Source organism: Ictalurus punctatus, chromosome 19 (assembly GCF_001660625.3).
Source record: "Ictalurus punctatus breed USDA103 chromosome 19, Coco_2.0, whole genome shotgun sequence".
Taxonomy (NCBI): Eukaryota; Metazoa; Chordata; class Actinopteri; order Siluriformes; family Ictaluridae; genus Ictalurus; species Ictalurus punctatus.
Window position 1 is genome coordinate 9334437 of NC_030434.2, and position 19738 is coordinate 9354174.

The 19738-nt window shown below is 39.2% G+C and overlaps 1 protein-coding gene across 5 annotated transcripts in view; it reads right to left on the minus strand.

Moving 5' to 3' along the window:
* abcc9 (ATP-binding cassette, sub-family C (CFTR/MRP), member 9) overlaps positions 1-19517 on the minus strand; it is a 45316-nt gene extending 25799 nt beyond the window's left edge. For all 5 annotated transcript variants that reach the window (XM_017494752.3, XM_017494748.3, XM_017494754.3 and 2 more), the window contains exons 1-13: positions 19363-19517; positions 18706-18935; positions 13786-13952; positions 9189-9330; positions 8908-9029; positions 8580-8746; positions 7818-8060; positions 6864-7058; positions 3346-3516; positions 2023-2178; positions 509-643; positions 237-399; positions 100-140 (exon numbers count right to left, since the gene is read on the minus strand). In XM_017494752.3, the coding sequence (XP_017350241.1) occupies positions 100-140; positions 237-399; positions 509-643; positions 2023-2178; positions 3346-3516; positions 6864-7058; positions 7818-8060; positions 8580-8746; positions 8908-9029; positions 9189-9330; positions 13786-13930 (1680 nt within the window). In that variant the 5' untranslated portion in view covers positions 13931-13952; positions 18706-18935; positions 19363-19517. The remainder of the gene's footprint in view (positions 1-99; positions 141-236; positions 400-508; positions 644-2022; positions 2179-3345; positions 3517-6863; positions 7059-7817; positions 8061-8579; positions 8747-8907; positions 9030-9188; positions 9331-13785; positions 13953-18705; positions 18936-19362) is intronic.
* Positions 19518-19738: the final 221 nt, after the last annotated feature.

The window sequence follows — 19738 nt, forward strand, 5'->3', positions numbered from 1 at the left end:
GTCATTCAAACGATTCCCTTAATAAGATAATATGAAGATTATACGGATATCATGTGAGTAGAGAGATACACTATATGGATATCATGGTTGCTGTCTTACCACTAACACCGCAGCAATGGGGATGGCTGCATTCATAAAGACTAAAAGGAGAAAATAAGAAAGACTGGCTTTCTGTTTGGCACAAACAAAAACTTTTCCCATATTGTCAACAGAATGACATTTCAGTACATGCTTACTGGACATGGACGTGTAAAATGCGAACGTCCTGAGGCTGGTGAGTTCCTTGTTCCTGGTTTCCAGCACGCTATCACAGAAAATGTTCTCCCAGGCATAGAGCTTCAGCAGCTTTATGCCTTTCAGGATCTCTGTGGTCTTTTTCAGACGGTCTGTCGAGTAGTCCTAACAGAGAGCGGATTCTGATGTTCAAATACTCCAATGATTTTATCAGTATGCTTCAGTACAAGCATGCAACACGACAGAGGTGAACAGAACGAACAAGAAGAGTTACCAGTGTGCTTTTCTGTGTGTCGGCCAGCTTGGTGGCGATGAGGTACTGAATGGGGGCCAGTAGCACAATGACCAGTGCACCAATGATAGCGCTGGACCCCAACAAATAATACAGCAGAATCACGCCCATAATGATCTGAATGAGGATGAGAATGTCATTATCAGTCAGTGTTTTTTTTTTTACTTCCAGTGTCATTATCAGCTTTGTTACTCTGTTCATGAAACGTTAAAACCAATACCGATAACCTTGAAGGCAAGCGTCACTACAGTCGGGCAACGACGACTTACTGATCTTAACCGTGCATGCTGTTTGTGCGACGTCCGGGTGGTGATGGCACAACCCACTGACAAAACATTCACGCACCCAAGTTACCTGAACACACAAACCCCTAGGAGATATCTACAATCTTCCACATGTCACATGTTTAACAGGAAGCTACATCATCCAAATTTCCTAAAGATCACAGGAAGAAGAAAAGCAATCTCAATCTCATTCTTCTGGGGTTTTTTTTTTTTCAACTACACTCACTCACAAGTATATTACTCACTCTGAACAGGAAACATTGTTGCCTAAACTATAGATCGAAAGTAAATTATTCATTTAAAAAAAGAGAAATTTGAAGTAAATCATTAGAATATCTTTAATGTCCTTAATGCTAAGTCTATGCTAAACGTGTAGAACTTTGTGCCAGAGTTACCTGGCCTTTCAGACATTGGACCTAACTAGAATCTCAGAATGACGCACAGATGGACTGACACACGGGCAACCTGAAAACACAATGCCTCTACCACCTAGTGGCGGAGGCATAAAAACCCTCAACCTATATTTTTCACTGTAAAAGCAAGATATAGCCAAGAAAGCTTGCAGAAAGTAAGAATGTTGCCTGAAAATGGATGCTTTCGAAATTTTACATGCACATTCCCTTACACTCAATGTTGGGGGGGGGGGGGGGGGGGGGGTGGAGAAAACGAGCCATTTCTAAGGCCAATCATGGAATCACTCTGATAGATTTCAGTGTCTGGAAACCCCAGCATTTCATTAAACTAAGCCAGGCCGTGTGAAAGCCGAAAGTGAATCATTCCCAGCCCCACAGAAAAGACGTTCACCTTTAACTGGTTTACACAAGAAACCTCCTCATGGAAACAATGAATAATCACACGTCATATTGCCAATGCCCATAGCAAACTGTCTGAATGTTTCTCTTGGTGAGAGAGGACTTGTTCATGCCTGACAAAATGTGAAGGAATTGCGACTAGAAGGGAAATTACAATAGCTGTAAAGTGGGCATAGCAATTTGTTAACCAAAAAAAACAAAAAACGAAACATGGGCATAACGAATTTTGCGTTAATGATTATATGACATTATGGAAGCAGACGTTACCGAGCCTTTAAAAAACATCGTTAGTACCAATGTAATGAAATGTAAGCTTGTAGTGGTTGAAAGGCCTCTATGTCTCTTCTTTAATGTTTACAAATGAAGACTTTTAATCCTTGTCTGCTCCTTTAATCCTTACCTGCACAGGCATTGCCCACAAGTTAGGGCATAGAAACAGGAACCACATCAGCTGGTTGGTCTCTATTGCCACCAGGTTATTGATCTGTCCCAGGGTCATCTCTCCCATAGACATGTTGGAGGTGGAGAGACGCAAGATCTTGTTGTAGATCATTGCCTGGAAAAAAAAAAAAAAAATCAATGGCACTCTAGTAACAGAGCGCTTCAGAATTTCTGTAAGATTTGGGTTGAACGTAACAAAAGATATCTGGTACATTTTAGCTGAAGCCATGAAATCCTTTATGCTCATAAAGTGTCTACGTATACTATAGACACAATCAGCATGCATGACTTTGTATCCACTTTTTCTATTAACCCTCTACTGTATGAATTATTACATTTACATTAAAAATGTTTTTTATGGATTGTTATTACTTAATTACAAAAAGTTAAAACATTTTTTAGGGGGAGGAGTTGGTCAATTGTTGCCGTATGGCGACGATGTGCGATGGTCTAAAGAATCATATAGTCAAAAATAACACAAAATGGAGGAGATTCCAATTACTGCATTTTCCAGACTATACGTTTTATAAGTTCTTTTTTTGCCACCTAGTAAGCATGTAAAAGTTATACTGTATCTTCTAGAAAATCACAGTTGTAAAAAGTATGTGGGTGAATTGACTCGCTCAAAATGCATACAAAAAAAATGGAATCCAAATATGTTTTGGCTGAGGTATCTTTTTAATGTTCGGATAATCTTGAAACCTAAAATTTAGAACATAAAGTGCCATTGGAAAATTTCTGAAATGACGACAGTTTTTCTTACTTTGAATGTGAAACGATGCAAATATACTATCAGAGAAAGCTTAGTGTGTTTTTTGCTGCGTAGGCCTCAGTTCAATCCATTTCAATTCACGAACGCACATACCACAGTTCCATTATCGCATGTTGTTGCCATATGGCAACAACTACATTTGACCCTTTTAACAGAATACTCAATATATATAAACTTGTTGAAATTATAAAAATAAATCTCAACCTATCCTAGATAATGTTTCATTTTTTTCCCTTTAAGTAGTTTTGCGTAAATATTGAAAAATTAATCGCATTTTGAGAGCCGTCCGATGATGACCTTCACCATGCCATGTGACTGCAGAAAATGTGTCGTTTTTTTGTTATGTCAAAGTTAAATCCCCCTTTTGTCGGTTACCTCGGAAAATAATAGCTTTGTATAATTGGAGATAAATGAATTGTGGCCATATGACAACTCCGTGTAGTAAAGGGTTAAATATTCCTAAAGTCCTTCTACTTAATATCAGTGTAACCAAACCCACCCTTAACCTACCAGCAGTGCTCCTCGTAGGTTGATGCCTGTTTCTATAGTGACGTAGTAGGAGGCTTGTAAAAAGGTACGCTGGAGCACCAGAGCCAGGAAGAGAAGCACGGCCAGGACATAAGCCTTTTTGAACAGCTCCACAGAGGACATAAAGTAGACGCCAAACGGTAGATCCTCTGTCTTACAGGCACAAAGACACAAACGAGGTTAAAACAAGAACGAATTTTTTTTTTTTAAAAAAAACACCATGGACCAAAAACTCACTGTAGAAAAGATGATCTGAAAGTCATAATAAAAAAAGAAGCAACTACAGATGATTTTGAAATGATAACATACAAAACACTCTATAGTGACACAGAACTAACGGGAGTGTTAGACAGAAAAATCTGCAGTCCAGAAACACAGTCGCAGACATGCACCACATCTTCAAATATGGAAAGATATTCGGTTAAGGAGACCCTTTAAAACACATGTCTTTGTGCTGTTTTGTCAGTACCGCATCACTGGCAAAAACCAGAGTGTGTGCGAGTGGGTGGGATGCGAATGTAGGATGTTCCAGGTCACACAGATATGCGCGTCTGTTCTCACTCGTTCGATGCCTGCTACCTTTCAACGAGTTCAACCTACAGACGCTGAAAATGACCTAAACTGTGGTGTTCATTAAGTAACTGTGTCATCGCTGTCAAATGCAGTGATGTCATCTCTCGTCTCTGTTATCAGTAGAGGTGTCTCGGTTGTCTAATAAACTTAATAAAGGCGTTGTCTGATATGATGCTAACTGGAGTGGTGGGAAAATGTCACAGTAGGTGTTTCTATATTGAAAATAAACATGCCTGGTCTTGTGATCTTGGCGTCGTGACTGTGACTTTTACTAGCAGTGCGGATGTGATGTCAGAGGTGAATCGCGGCAGATGACGCTACACACCAAATGGCAAGACTCCTGATAATACGGTCAGCCGATGAGGTCATATGATTTGTTAATTGCTACGAATGAGGGTGGACCGGACTGAGCGATAACGGCCGGGACAGATGACGGATACAGGCGGACGCATCCCGTTATGTTATTTCATTAAGATTGTATCGCACCTAACTGGCACAAGGGACACGCTGGAATGTGGAGTGTCTCTGAGTTCATTTGGGTTTTGGATACGTGTCGTATTTTTGAGGCCTTTTGCAGACGATACATTTTTAGACATTTTGCAAGTAAATTGTGATGACAATCATAACGATTTTGTATCATCATACGCGAAGAAGAAATCTAGTGACAGAGTCAGGACCTGGAGTGTCCTGTCACGGAACCTTTGCGTCTACTTCCTGTTTTAGCTTTCCCCGTTCTTCGTCTCCGTCCTGGCTGATCAATACGGTCACCCGTCTACAGCTTGTAAGACAGTCTGTGTGCTGTACATATACCCCTCTGTTTCAATCTTAAAAAGTCTTGCACGTATTACCACTGTAATTCTAAGCAATATTAATACGCCCTGGTTCCTTGTTTCTGTGGTTTTTAGTTCCGCTTATGTAGTTCCTAGTCATTTGTGTTTCTGTTTTAATCTGGTTTTCAGCTCAGCTTATGCGTTATGGATCTGTGTATATTAACTAGGAAGTTCTTCTATGATCTTTAAACAGTATTTCTGGGAAAGCAGATCCCTCATGCTTATGGCTTGCACACTTATTATTCTTTACAGTTCATTCATGTATTTTCTCTCTCGCACTCTTATACACACCTACACAAAGCCATATTCACACTCGAGTTACAATCACTTACAGTACTGAAATTAAGCACATCGCTATTCAGTCCTCAGACAGAACTACAGCCTTAAGTGCTATTCTGATTTGAGTAAAACAGGAAGTTGATGTAAGGATAATATGTCATGCAGAAATGTATGTTTTGGGGCTATAAATACATGCGATATTAAATACATAAATATCACGTAACTAATTAATAGTATTGTTCCTGCATGGAGGTCATTGGGGGAGACAGTATCTTCATCATAGCCATCGCTTATCTCAGAGAGCAAATATTTTAATGGATAATATTAAGAAAAAAACACTTATAATATATATATATATATATATATATATATATCTTTGTTAAATAAAGGTGTGCAACAATTATTGGCACCCTTTTAGTCAATACTTTGTGCTAGCTCGCTTTGCCAAGATAACAGCTCTGGGTCTTCTCCTATATCGCCTGATGAGGTTGGAGAATACATGGTAAGGGATCTGAGAGCGTTCCTCCATACAGAATCTCTCCAGATCCTTCATATTTCGAGGTCCATGCTGGTGGACTCTCCTCTTCAGTTCACCCCACAGGGTTTCTATGGGTTTCAGGTCAGGGGACTGGGATGGTCATGGCAGGACCTTGATGTTGTGGTCAGTAAACCATTTTTGTGTTGATTTTGATGATGTTTTGGATCATTGTCCTGCTGGAAGATCCAACCACGGCCCATTTTAATCTTTCTGGCAGAGGCAGTCAGGTTTTCATTTAATATCTGTTGATATTTGATAGAGTCCATGATGCCATGTATCCTAACAAAATGTCCAGGTCCTCTGGCAGAAAAACATCCCCAAAACATTAAAGAGCCTCCACCATATTTAACCGTGGGCATGAGGTACTTTTCCATATGGCTACCTCTCTGTGTGCACCAAAACCACCTCTGTGTTTATTACCAAAAAGCTCTATTTCTATTTCTAAAATGTAAAATATCAATGGGAATATACTTCAAATATATTTTTCTCATATGAATTCATAGGGGTGCCAATAATTGTTGCACACCTATATTTAACAAGGATATTTTTGGGGGGACAAACCTGTGTTGTGTTTGCAATTGTTCGATATCCATAAGAGCAGAGTATTTTTGTCAATTTATTTAACAAAAGATCAAATGGTTAAACATTAAAGACAATTTTTCACAGCCTTCTTTGCTCATATTTACCAAGGGTGCCAATATTAGTGGAGGGTACCGTATGTGCTTGTTGAACATCCCATTCCAGATTTATTCCCCCGTGTGTTTGCTGTTATAATGCGCTCCACTGTTCTGTGAAGGCTTTCCACTAGATTTTGGAGGGTGACTGTGTGGATTTGTGATCATTCAGCTACAAGAGTATTAGTGAGATCAGGTACTGAGGAGGTCTGGGGTGCAGTCGGTGTTCCAGTTCATCCCAAAGGGGTTCAGTGGGGTTGATGTCACTCTCAGGTTCTTCCACTCCAACCTTTACAAACCATATCTTCATGTAGCTCGCTTTTACACTGTCAAAATCACTGAGATCACAATTTTTCCCCATTTCTGATGGTTTATGTGAACATTACCCGAAGCTGCTTGCCATGAATGAGCAGGTGTACATGTGTTCCTAATAAAGTGCTCAGTAAATGTACATAATTTGCATAATCTGAATGACTAAGCCAATAAACTGACATAAGCAGATGCATAGGCCATCTCTGAATATGCTTAACTTCATCCACATAAATATGGACAAAATGATTGGACTTAAATCTTTCAATGCAGCCCAAAGATACCAAATCAACACACCGTGGTCATGTTGAAGACTTCAGTCTTATTCTCCGGGTTCAGGTTCTCTACAATTCCAGAAATGCAGAGTGGTCCGGCAAAACCAAGGAGGTCGGCAATGTAGCGGAAGGTGCTGCTGAGGAGGATGGGCCGGCCGAACGCACGGTACATGGACCTCCAGATGGATGGCATCTTGTCTAGCTTCTCTGCAGTCTCCTGTAGTCACACACACACACACACATGTTTATAGAAACTTCTGGAGATCGTAGAGGTCCGGCTACACGCTAATTTCTCCTTTGATTCTTGTGCTATAAAAAATGTCAAGATAATTTGGTTATGTAACATTAATCCACATGAAGAACTTCCACACTGACACGACCCCTTTTATAGAAACAACACAAGCATGACTATTTATTCAACATGGTATACTCAGCTGTGATCTGGCAACCTTCCGTCCAAATTCATTTAGATGAATATGAGCAATCACTCAGGTCTCAAAGCTGTACGTGTGTTGGAATTCATTTCTGGGAAATACCGTGTGTGGCTGCGGTAAAGAAGCTAGCAGGACAATGTGCTGCCATCTTTTGAAGATAAAAAATTTTTTTAATTTTCAACATTATTATTTGCGGTTAGCAAATTTCTTAAGGCGAATTATTTGGGATTTCGTGGCCCATGTGAGTAGACTCACATAGCCTGGCATTGACAGTCATGTCATGTGATTACACAGAGTGAAACACCCCCTATATTTGATTAGGAAAGGGTTATACCAAGATCTCCCAGGCGTACCTTGGTTCTGGTGAACAAATCATATATGTGTATATATATATATAAATTACGTTTTAAGACGCTTTACCTAAGGCCAGCACACTGATTTAGATCTTGCTAGTAAATACAAAATTCCAAAAAATGTCCATATTGACAGCTTATACTTTACTGTTACTAAAGTTAGGACATGCCTAAACCATCTCGACTCACCCTTTGCTCTTCATAAGCGTCCCGCAGATGCAGGTAGTTGGTCACAGCCCTCATGGCGATGGGCAGCTTGCCGATCTTCTTCAGCTCGATGGGCCTCTTGTGAGCACCCATGATCAGTGGGTTCATCCACCAGTACGTGGCCTTAGAGAGCAGGTTAACGAAAGGCTGGAGGAAGCGCACACCCAGATCCTGCAGGTCCTCCGGTGGTTTCACTCGCTGAGGGTTAGTGAAGAACACGTACCTCTGCAGGGAGAGGTGGCAAACACGGCATTGCAAACGTTTATGGGAATATTTTAATTGCAAGATTTTATTGTGGGTATTTTTGAGTTATGCAGTTCGGTCTCAAACTCATTTTAGATAACAGGCCACATTACACTTAGTCCAACGTCAAGTAGGCCAGGAAAAGTCTTTACTGACTAATAAATATGGGGCCTTTCATAAATACCCCCCCCTCCCCCCTCCATTTTTGTAGTATTACAACCTGGAACTGAAATGGACCTATTTGGTAGTACGCACCAATAACTAATAATAAAGTGGGAGGGACTAGAAAGAGATACAGTTACAGCATCGTTTTTTTTTAGCGTGCTAAAATGAAGAATTGTCACGTTTGGCCATTTGTTGAATTCATGGTCCTGGGTCGATTGCTCCCATTCTTGTTCCACGTATCCATCACACTTAACCCGATCAATTATAAACACAGACCAACGTTTTTTTCTTGCTTTAAGTAAAACCTTTCAAACTTCCGACCCAGGAAGTACCTACCCTGACCCGTATGACGTTGATCTCCACAGCCATAAGCAGGCCGTACAGCACCACGAGCAGAGCCGTGATACAGAAGCGGAGATGCTGTATGCCCACGCCTTCCTCTGCAAACTTCCACAGCTTGATGATTTTGGTGATGAACGCCAGCACCCAATAGATGAACAGCGCTGCGTATTGATTTATGGATGTTAAAAAGTATTCTCAAGTGCAACAATGTTTATATGTGTGTGTTAGGAAAACATGCATTAAAACACACATAATCGTGGCTGCAAATCTGATACTTTCCTTGTTGGTCATTTACAGCAGCTCTATCGATGTAGTGACTTACCGAGGAGTAATTTGGGGAAGTTGGCGGTTTCGATATTGTGGTAATACACCACTGATGTTGTAGCTGCTATGAAGCCCATTAATGCAGGTAGAAAAAGGTGCAAGTGATTTGACTTCATCTCCCTATTAGGAAATACAAATTCTCAGTGTAAGCACACATATGAAACCTGTTCTACCGGTACAGTGAAATTACTATAACCAAGCAAAGCTCTGGTCTGATTGCAAGACCATTTACAAGTCTGTATATGTGTCTTTGTTCGTATGTGTGGTGGGGAGGAGTACGTGTTGGAGACGATTCCCTCGGAGATCTCGCACACGTGCACAAAAAGCAAGGTGAAGGTCAGAATCCAGCGGATATTATGGCCAGGGAAGTGCAGCCAGGTGTTGTGGTGGATTTGCACCTTCGAACTCTGACTGCCCCAACCTGCACATACAAATACACAAAGACACTCGCTTAACCTCCACCGGACCAGACGTTACACTGGATTCCATGTACTAACTTCTCCTTGGGGTCCTGAATGAGTTTTACAATGGTCTTTAAATTCACACACGCCACAAAAACCTCTCCTCTTTCTAGTAACTTCTACTAGATTATTGAGTAAATATAATAATACCTAATATGCATTATTATATGTAAGAAGCACATGAGCTGTAGTCTAATCTGATTCGTTTAGTTTTCATACTACGGAGGAGGAGGAGGAGAGCTTTGTTTGAAAGTGATCCGTAATTATACAGACCAGTGTTGATCTTATTGAGAGTTTGATTAGCTTACTGTGAATAGTATTCATTTTCCACTCTTTTTTTTTATATATATACATAATGTTACATACCTTCTTTACATGCATTATAAAAAAGGAACATTTTTATGCAGATACAAGGACATAATATTCATTTAGGCTACGGTAACAACAATTAAAATAAACATCCGGTTACATGTCACTTTTTTCCCCCCTGTGATGATGTAAGAACGCAATCAATCCATCTAGAAATTAAGTAACTAATATGATTGTCTGGATATCTGAATCCACCAATTTTGTGGAAAATGTGCCTCAATCTGATTACAAGTACTTCATTTTTCGGATCAGATGACCTAATCCAGATTACATGCACTCCGTCATTAGAGTTTTGAAAAGCAAATAAAGTTTCTTCGGCTTTCACCAAACCCTGTATCCATTACCAGCTAGCTCATGCTTTCTACATCATACGCTGCGTGTTTAATTAATCAAATATCACCAACATCTGCTGAGCTAAACAGCCTTATTTTCTCGACAGGAGCGTGACGGCAAGCTAACACACTGTACAGGGAACAGACTTGAGATCTCTCATAACAAGATATAAAGAACATACAGGTCAAAAAGAAATGTTTCCATTGGACCCTCAGTGGAATAGAATGAATTTCCCTGCTTGTGAGTTGCCACAAAAAAAATCACAACAAACGATTTAATCGCCCAGAGTTGCCTTAAAAACAAAAAAAGAGCATTTCCACCATTTTAGGTTTGAAGAGCGTTTGAGAGAGAGGGCGTAATAATATTATCAGATGTGCAGTAAGGAACTGCACGTATGTTACAGAATAGACATACTGATACTGCATATTTACTTGAGTATCTGTTGTTTCTATTGACAATATGCAAAGTTAGGTATAGGCTACTGTGTGGAGTGAATGTACAGTATATAAAGGGCAGTTCTGACTGGGGAGTAGAAATTCAGCACTGGCAAAGGTGAGCAAAAACAAAACCCAGCATATTTAATAACTTTCTAATTATCATCAGTATCAACATCATTTCAGGCCATGTCAGTTATGCTGCTTCCAATTCGTCTGCTATCCGTCATACATAGTATCCGAGATGAGAATTCGCGTGTCCCAAACCGTAGTGTGCTAAAATGAGCCCAAACCGTAGTGTGCCCAAACGTACCCGGATGAGCTACTGTTTCCGGTAGATTTTCGAAGGATGGATCCATGGACACTTTTTCAGCTGATATTGCCCACAGCTCCTTGCATGAAGGAGGAGGAGTTTTGTGATGTTTTCATTAGAGATGTGTAAATGAAATGTGGAAAAAATAAATCACGGGAATGGTAAATTAAATAGTATGAACTATACAAGGAGTAATGAATGAAGAAAAGCTGAAATGCTACGAAGAGTTTGGTTACGGTGAGATTGTTTGGTTTGCTACCCACACAAACAATATCCTATTTTTTAGAGTACATACTTTTAGTGCATAGTATAAGTAGGTGAACTGGGAAGCAGCATTAATATCAGAGAGTTCAAAACACTAATGTTTGTACGCTGTTATTGACAGAAAGCTAATGAACACAAACTAGTGATCACACCTTATCCAACCAGGAACCTGTTGCCGAACTGATTTGAACACAAAGCTTTACTTTATCAGGAGTCGGCAATACATTGGGTGCAAGACAAATTTGGAGGTGCCACAGCTTGCAGCTGTTGTTGTTAGTGCCACTGTGCATGCTGACACACACAAAAAGAAAATATCAAAACATATGTGGGTGGTGGGATGTGGTCAGTAGGATTTGTACAGACTGCAGGGGAAGATAGAAGTGAGTAGAATACTAATGTTAATGTCCTGACCACCATTTGGGATAAATTCACACCTTTAATATCTGTATACCATGTTGATATTTCTGTGAAGCTGCTTTGAGACAATGTCTGTTGTAAAAAGCGCTATACAAATAAAATTGAATTGAATTGAATTGAATTTGGTTTCTATCTACCTCTGGTATTTGATTGGCTTACTGTGAAATTGAGAATCCATCCATCCATCTTCCATACCTCTTGTCCTACACAGTGATGTGGGGATCCTGGAGCCAATCCCAGGGGACTCGGGGTGCAAGGCCAGGGGACACCCTGGATGGATGGGATGCTAACTGATGTTACACCCAGAGGTGTGTGCTAGGAACACCCTGAGACTGTTTTATCACATCATATCAGGGGAATGAAGCTGGTAGAAGTATTGAGGGCTGCGAGCTATTCAAAGTGCTACACAGGTATTGTAGATGCCTCACTTCACGATCAGGAAATTGCACGTTTGAAACCCCTACATGGGAGGCCCTATTTTTTTTTTTTAGTAAGGAGGGATGGTGTCATTCTCTCCCCTGTTTATCAGGGTGACACGATACAATCCGTGATCTCCTGTATGCAGAGAAGGGCAGTCAACGTTCTCCTCCAAGTGTGTTCTGTTACCAGTTAAAAAAAAATAAACAGATGAGGTGGCTAGCTTCACCTGTCTTGGAGGACATGCTAGCCTTGTGATCGAGCAAAGCTAGTCTAGTGGGTGGGCTCTGACTTGTACTACATAGTCATCAGAAAGGCTACGGTTCTTCAACATGCGCTCTTAAAATTGCTTGTTGAACATCCCATTCCAGATTTATTCCCCCATTCGCTGTTATAATGCGCTCCACGCTTCTGTGAAGGCTTTCCACTAGATTTTGGAGCGTGGCTGTTGGGACTTGTGATAATTCAGATACAAGAGCATTAGTGAGATCAGGCACTGATGTTGGGAGGCCTGGTGTTGAGGTCAGGGTTCTGTGCAGGACACTCGAGTTCTTCCACTCCAACTTTGGCACCCCATGTCTTCACGGAGCTCGCTTTGTACACAGGGACGTTGTGATGCTGGAACAGGTTCGAGTCTCTTAGTTCCAGTGAAGAGAAATTGCAACGCTACAGCATACAAATACATTCTATACAACTGTGTGCTTGTGGAAGACCCACATATGGATGTGAGGGTCAGCTGTCCACAAACTTTTGCCCGTATAGTATTCTCTCATATATGCGTCCAATAGTGATGCCGCTGATGAAAACTCACTTATCCTCGCAGATAAAAGTAGGTTATACTACTCCAGTGTTTGGCCTTAATTAGACCCGCATAACACACAGACATGTTTGCTCTCACACTTAGACATTATTTCTATTTCGGTCTCTCTTCCTGGATCTTGTTCGCTGAACACAGTTTCAAGTTTCACTAGCACATTTTAGGAACGAGAACCCTTCTTTAAAAAAAAAATATGACAGCCTATGATTCTGTCATGATGATAAAAAGAGGTTGCTCACTAATCTACCCCAGCTTTATTTCACTTATGACTGATCAAGCTACATTTGGTGACAAGCTTGATATTTGCTCAGATTTTTTTTTTTTTTATTTTAGTCTTGTATTTGAATCATTCCTTGCTCAGCAGCTTAAACTTCATGCACTTACTCTTCATTCTCAGGCTGGCCTACATTTTCTATGACCTTCATTGTAGTTACTGAATAATAAATAGTATGCTTTAAATCTCCAGGCAACATGATGTCAAATAATGAGGTAGACTCATCAGTACTCATCATTACTACATACTATAATGCTAAAATAAAATAAAATTTAAAAAAAAAACGGCTGAGTAAGAAGTAAGTTTAGTTTCTGTGGTTTAGGTAAAACATGAGCAGATGCAAGGAGATGGAGCGTTTGATACTTTGGTGGAAATAATATAAGTTGACAGGAACTTTAAGATACATTGGCCCAAAGCCTGTTGCTTTAGTAGGGTTTTTTTGTTTGTTTGTTTTGATACATTATTCACATAACAATTGTTTATACAGTAGATGATGATGATGATGATGATGATGATAATGCCAGCATCTGCATTGTGCACCTGGCATGCATTTTTGTGAGATCTTCCAATGAAACACATGGCAGTTGTATACTAGGTGGCAACAAGATTTCTGCACGTTCTTATTAAAGTGCATCAACGGTAACCCGTTACAAAATAAACCACACTACATACCGGCACATGCTGATATGTACTTTCGAAAATAATAATCCTCTCAATACAATGGCCTGGACTTTCTATGCAGAGTCACCTAATAAATAATGTACAATGTTTTCATACCAATGAAGAGGATAGGGAAGGTAATGAAGAGTAAGAAGACATGTGGAACAAGGTTGAGCGCATCCACGAAGCAGCCGTTATTCAGGACTCCCTTGTTGATGCTGTAGGAGTCATTGAGATCGTTCCCGCAGAATGACAAGGCCATACTGCCTGGCTGGCCAAAGATCCTGAAGGAGCGAATACAGAAGTGTCAGCCATTAGCCAGAATGTGACAGATCACTGGAATTTCACAATAAAATAAAATAAAAAGATGAATTCAACAATTACTGTGTAAGAAAGAACTGAAGCAGAAAAACAACCAGGTAACTAGATTCATATATAGGTACAGTTGAGGTCAGAAGTTTACATACACCTTGCAGAATCTGAAAAATGTTAATAAGAGGAATCATAAAAAATTGCATTTAGATTATTTATATATTATTTTATTTAGTTCTGCCCTGAATGAGCTATTTCACATAACAGATGATCACATATAGTCCACAAGACACAATAATAACTGAATTTACACAAACGAACCAGTTCAAAAGTTTACACACGCTTGATTATTAATCCCGTGTGTCGTTACCTGGATGATCAGCGACTGTGTTTATATTTTGTGAGAGTTGTTCACGAGGCCCTTGTTTGCCCTGAGCAGTTAAACTGCCCACTGTTCTTCAGAAAGATCCTCCAGGTCCTGCACATTCTTTACTTTTCCAGCATCTTCGGCATATTTGACCTCTTTCCAACAGTGTTTACATGATGTTGATCCGTCTTTTCACACTGAGGACGACTGAGGGACTCGTACACGACTATTACAAAAGCTGCAAACATTCACTGATGCTCAAGAAGGCAACACGATACATTAAGAGCCAGGGGGGTGTAAACTTTTGAACAGGATGATCTGTGTAAATTGTTAGTATTTTGTCTTTCAGGAAACATGTAAATGTTGCTTCTGAAGGGCAGTACTGAATGAAAAAAATAAGATCTTTAAACAAAATAATAACAATTGTATGTATGTCAGTCCGTACAGGAGTTTGCTGAGTTTTTTGTGACTGTTGAAGCCAAAAAATGCTTCATTATGCTGCGGGTTTTTCAAACTGTGCGATGCAACTTGCAGAGTTTTTAGGTTGAACTGCTCGGAAACTACTTGAATTGGCGAAATTTGCAATTGCATGAAATTGCTCTGCACAGTGATGTTTGTTGGTAAATGAGACCTTTTAGCTGTACTCATGTTCGACGAACGTGAATCGAAGACGCTGTATCTGAACGCGCGTTGTGATGACACGCCTTACCCCAAATCTACGGAAAATCTGTGGTAATTTTGAAAAATTGCAAGCTCCTCCAAATATTGCGTAGCTTGCTAGATTTCGCGATCATTTCTGCGGTCACAAAATCGCTAAATCCTGGAGGGACAAGACTTGTATGTCGGCATGACCTCAACTGTATGATCTGATATTTTGCCATGACAATAATTAGCTCCCCTTTTATTACAGTTTAAAATACAATGCTATGGTATTAAGTACGGAATAACACATGACAGGCTGAGCTATTACAGAAAAATAATCCATGGAAGGGTGGTCAGTTAAATGAAATGCACTGACAGCTATATAGTGACCATAGAATATAATAGGAATAGGCCACTAATTCCGAAGTGGATTATTTTCCTATAACAGCATGCCCCTGAATTAATTTTTTTTTATTTATGAACAAAAAGTCACTTTTTTTAACAGCTTATACTTATGTTTAGTGTTATAGAATGTCCAGGAAACATATTAGTTCCTATTATCAGATCAGTCATAAACAGTTGTCCCCTCACAAAGATCTCTTTTTTCTCTCTCTTGAAGTAAATAAGACCGGGGGGAAAAACTTGGCAACTTGTCATGTTAGCGAGAAACGGGAACGTACAAAGCGCTAACATGGATGGCGTAGGCTAAATGACTTAGTCTGAATGCAACAAGGCAGACAGAGTGAATGTTTTAGCTGCAAAATGTGTTTTAGCTTGCTACCAAGTGTTAGTAAAAGGTTTAATAATAGCTAACTAAATGAACAAGCTGGATGGCTGTCAAGAAACTAAAACTTCTGCACATACAGAGCATGGAGGTCTTTAAAGCATGTCGAATTGTTTTAGCTTTTAAAGCCTCTGTCAACACATTCTCCTATTTAGCTGCTGTTGTGAATTTACCATCGACTGCAAAAGCAAGAACGTTCTGTTTTTCTGTCATTGACTTCTGGCCAATTTGAGTTTTTTGGCAGGACTCTGTCTAGTGGAAGTGACGTCAGGTCTAAACCAATGGATTATTTTTTGTGTAATAGTTTATACGTGGTAAGTAGTTCAGTAGTTTTTAATCTAATTAACACATTTTTTAAATACTCTTTACTTATACATGAGTTTCACCCGCAAAACTTAAATGGACCCTAAATGGTTAATAAGCTCCACACGTTCACATAGTTCTGATCAGGCAGAAAATAGGACTACATTTACTTATAATTAATTGTATTAATTAGGAATACATGTCTTGAATCTACCGCTGTTCAATGCTTATTCAGTGACATTAGTTTTTGACAGATTTGTATGTATCGCAAGTTTGCCTATTTATTTATTTATTTATTTATTTATTTACATTTGAAATCATAGAGCCAGGGGCTTTAAAAGTTTAATACTGAGGAAAAATCAGCAGTATATAAAGTCAGCTAGACAGGTTTGTGTGAAAGGAACACTCAAAAGTTTAGTGTTTGGAAATTTGGTGTTAAAATTACAGAGTTACACCATAGCCTAAAATTAGTAAATGGTGCCACTTAAGACATCCCAGTGGGGAAAGTGAATTGAAAACAAATTCCATGACATACAAGGGGAGAGTTTTATTCAGTAGCCTCACATAATAGAGCTGTGCTCCAAAAAACTATTATCATTTACAATATATATGTATATATGTGTGTATATATGAGTCTATTAGAATTAGTATTCACACAGTGACTGTCACACAATATGTGGTTTATTCTTCTTATTATTATTAAATGTATCAGTAGTGGTGGTGGTAGTAGTAGTAGTGGTGGTGGTGGTGGTAGTAGTAGCAGTAGTAGTAGTAGCAGCAGCAGCATTAGTTGTAGTAGTAGTAGTAGTAGTAGTAGTACTAGCAGTAATTGTAGTGGTGGTGGTAGTAGTAGTAGTAGTAGTAATAGTAGTGGTAGTGGTAGTAGTAGTAATAGTAGTGGTGGTGGTAGTAGTAGTAGTAGTAGTAGTACTAGCAGTAATTGTAGTGGTGGTGGTAGTAGTAGTAGTAGTAATAGTAGTGGTGGTGGTGGTAGTGGTAGTAGTAATAGTAGTGGTAGTAGTAGTATTACTAGCATTAATTGTAGTGGTGGTAGTAGTAGTAGTAGTAGTAGTGGTGATGGTATTACTAGCAGTAATTGTAGAGGTGGTAGTAATAGTAATAATAGTAGTAGTAGTAGTAGTAGTAGTAGTATTACTAGCAGTAATTGTAGTGGTGGTAGTAATAGTAATAATAGTAGTAGTAGTAGTAGTAGTAGTAGTATTACTAGCAGTAATTGTAGTGGTGGTAGTAATAGTAGTATTAGTAGTGGTAGTAGTTGTATTAGTAATAATAGTAGTAGTAGTAGTAGTAGTAGTAGTATTACTAGCAGTAATTGAAGTGGTGGTAGTAGTAGTAGTAGTAGTAGTGGTAGTAGTTGTATTAGTAGTAATAGTAGTAGTAGTAGTAGTATTATTACTAGCAGTAATTGCAGTGGTGGTAGTAATAGTAGTATTAGTAGTGGTAGTGGTAGTAGTTGTATTAGTAGTAATAGTAGTAGTAGTAGTAGTAGTATTACTAGCAGTAATTGTAGTGGTGGTAGTAGTAGTAGTAGTAGCAGTATTAGTATTACTAGCAGTAATTGTAGTGGTGGTGGTAGTAATTGTAGTAGTAGTAGTAATAGTAGTAGTAATAGTAGTGGTAGTGGTAGTAGCAGTAATAGTATTACTAGCAGTAATTGTGGTGGTGATAGTAATAGTAGTAGTATTACTAGCATTAATTGTAGTGGTGGTAGTAGTAGTAGTAGCAATAGTAGTAGTACTAACAGTAATTGTGGTAGTGATGGTGGTGGTAGTAGTAATAGTAGTAGTAGTAGTAGTAGTATTACCAGCAGTAATTGTAGTGGTGGTAGTAATAGTAGTAGTAGTAATAGTATTACTAGCAATAATTGTAGTAGTAGTCATAGTAGTAGTATTATTAGTGGCAATAGTAGTGGTGGTAGTAACAACAGCAGAGTGCTAGCAGTAGTTGTTTTAATAGTAATATCAGACATAGTACTGGGTTTTGTTTTGTATCAGCATTGTTATAGGCTACTGTATCATTATGGAAGTCAGTAGTATCAATACATGCCCTACACTTCAGTGGTTTAATTAATATAAATATTCTACTTTTGTTGATATTTGACTACATCAAGACAACACAGTTTCTTAAGAAAAAAAACCTCTCATTAGTGATATATATATATATATATATATATATATATATATATATATATATATATATATAGATAGATAGATAGATAGATAGATAGATAGATAGATAGAGATAGATATAACGTCCATTGATTCTGAAATGACCTAAAGCCTGCTGCAAGCTCAGCCAAATATCCCGAGGCAACTCTCAACAAGTGAACAGAACAAAGATAGAAAGAAAAAAAGTTGGAAACAAAAATGTATGCGTTTTCTTGAGAGAATCTTCTCGTGCTCTGTCACAGAGAAACCCCAACTCCAAACAGGCAGACCTTTCAATTACTAAGCTGCTTCACTCGCCTCTTAGTGTGGTGTTGAATATAACAAGTTCAAACAACAACAACAACAACAACAAACGAGCAGACTGGCTATAGGTGGATATATAAGACTATGAAAGAAAGAAAGAAAGAAAGAAAGGTTCAAATAAATAAACGAGTACTTACTAGAAGATGGTCGTCTCAGCAGGGTTTCATTCCCAGAGCTGGAAGTGAGTTGGAGACCGCAGTGGATCAGTGGATATTGCAATCACACGTAGGACAGTGCAGGATGATTATTTTTAGCCGCCGTGCTTCAGCTGACCATAGCGCACAGAAAAACTCCCTCCTATTGGGTTTCCATACTGAGCAAGTGTACTGGGAGCAAACCAACAAACTAACTCCACTGCCAAATCCTCCTGCTTAGAGACAACGACAGAAAAACAGGGGGGGAAAATCTATCTTTCTCAGGTAGCTCATGAACTCAGGTGAGCAGCCCTATGATGCTGAATGGACATTATGTAGCTAAATAATGACAGGTGAAGAGCACATGCACAGTGCATATATACATACATACATACATATACATACATACATAGCAACCACATGCAAAAGGATTTGAACATTTTCTTTATTAAACCTTTATTAAATACCCTGTCCTCTATAACACGACCAAATTGACTGTAATTCTCATTTAGGAGCAATCCTGACCCAGTGCTGCTTCAAGCCACTTTATGAATGTAAACATGCTAAAGGAAACATAGCTGACTAGTACCTCAGGTGTTCACTGTAAATGCGGTCTATTTTAATTCAATGCAGTGCATTCATTTACACCTTAATACTCACATTAAACCTTGTCCCAGTGACGGTTCTCAATCCAAACGGCGCAGATGGTGTGCCATGTTCTGTAATGTAATGCACTATGGAAGGCCATTGGTGTCAACACGTTTTAATTTGCGTGCGTAGACTAGTACAGTACACTAGTATGGTATAGGAAATTCATACTGCATAGCAACGGTAATTCATTCACTTATTCATCATTCAGTTACCATTTTATCCTGCTCGGGATCATGGTTACTTTATCCAGAGCCGATACAAGGAACGCTGTGCGTGATGCGGGAGTACACCTAGACTAGTGGGTTACTGGTGGTTGAATACACCGAGACTGTTTGCCTTGCACCTCCAGGGTTGGTGGTTTGAATCCTGCCTCCGCGATGTGTGT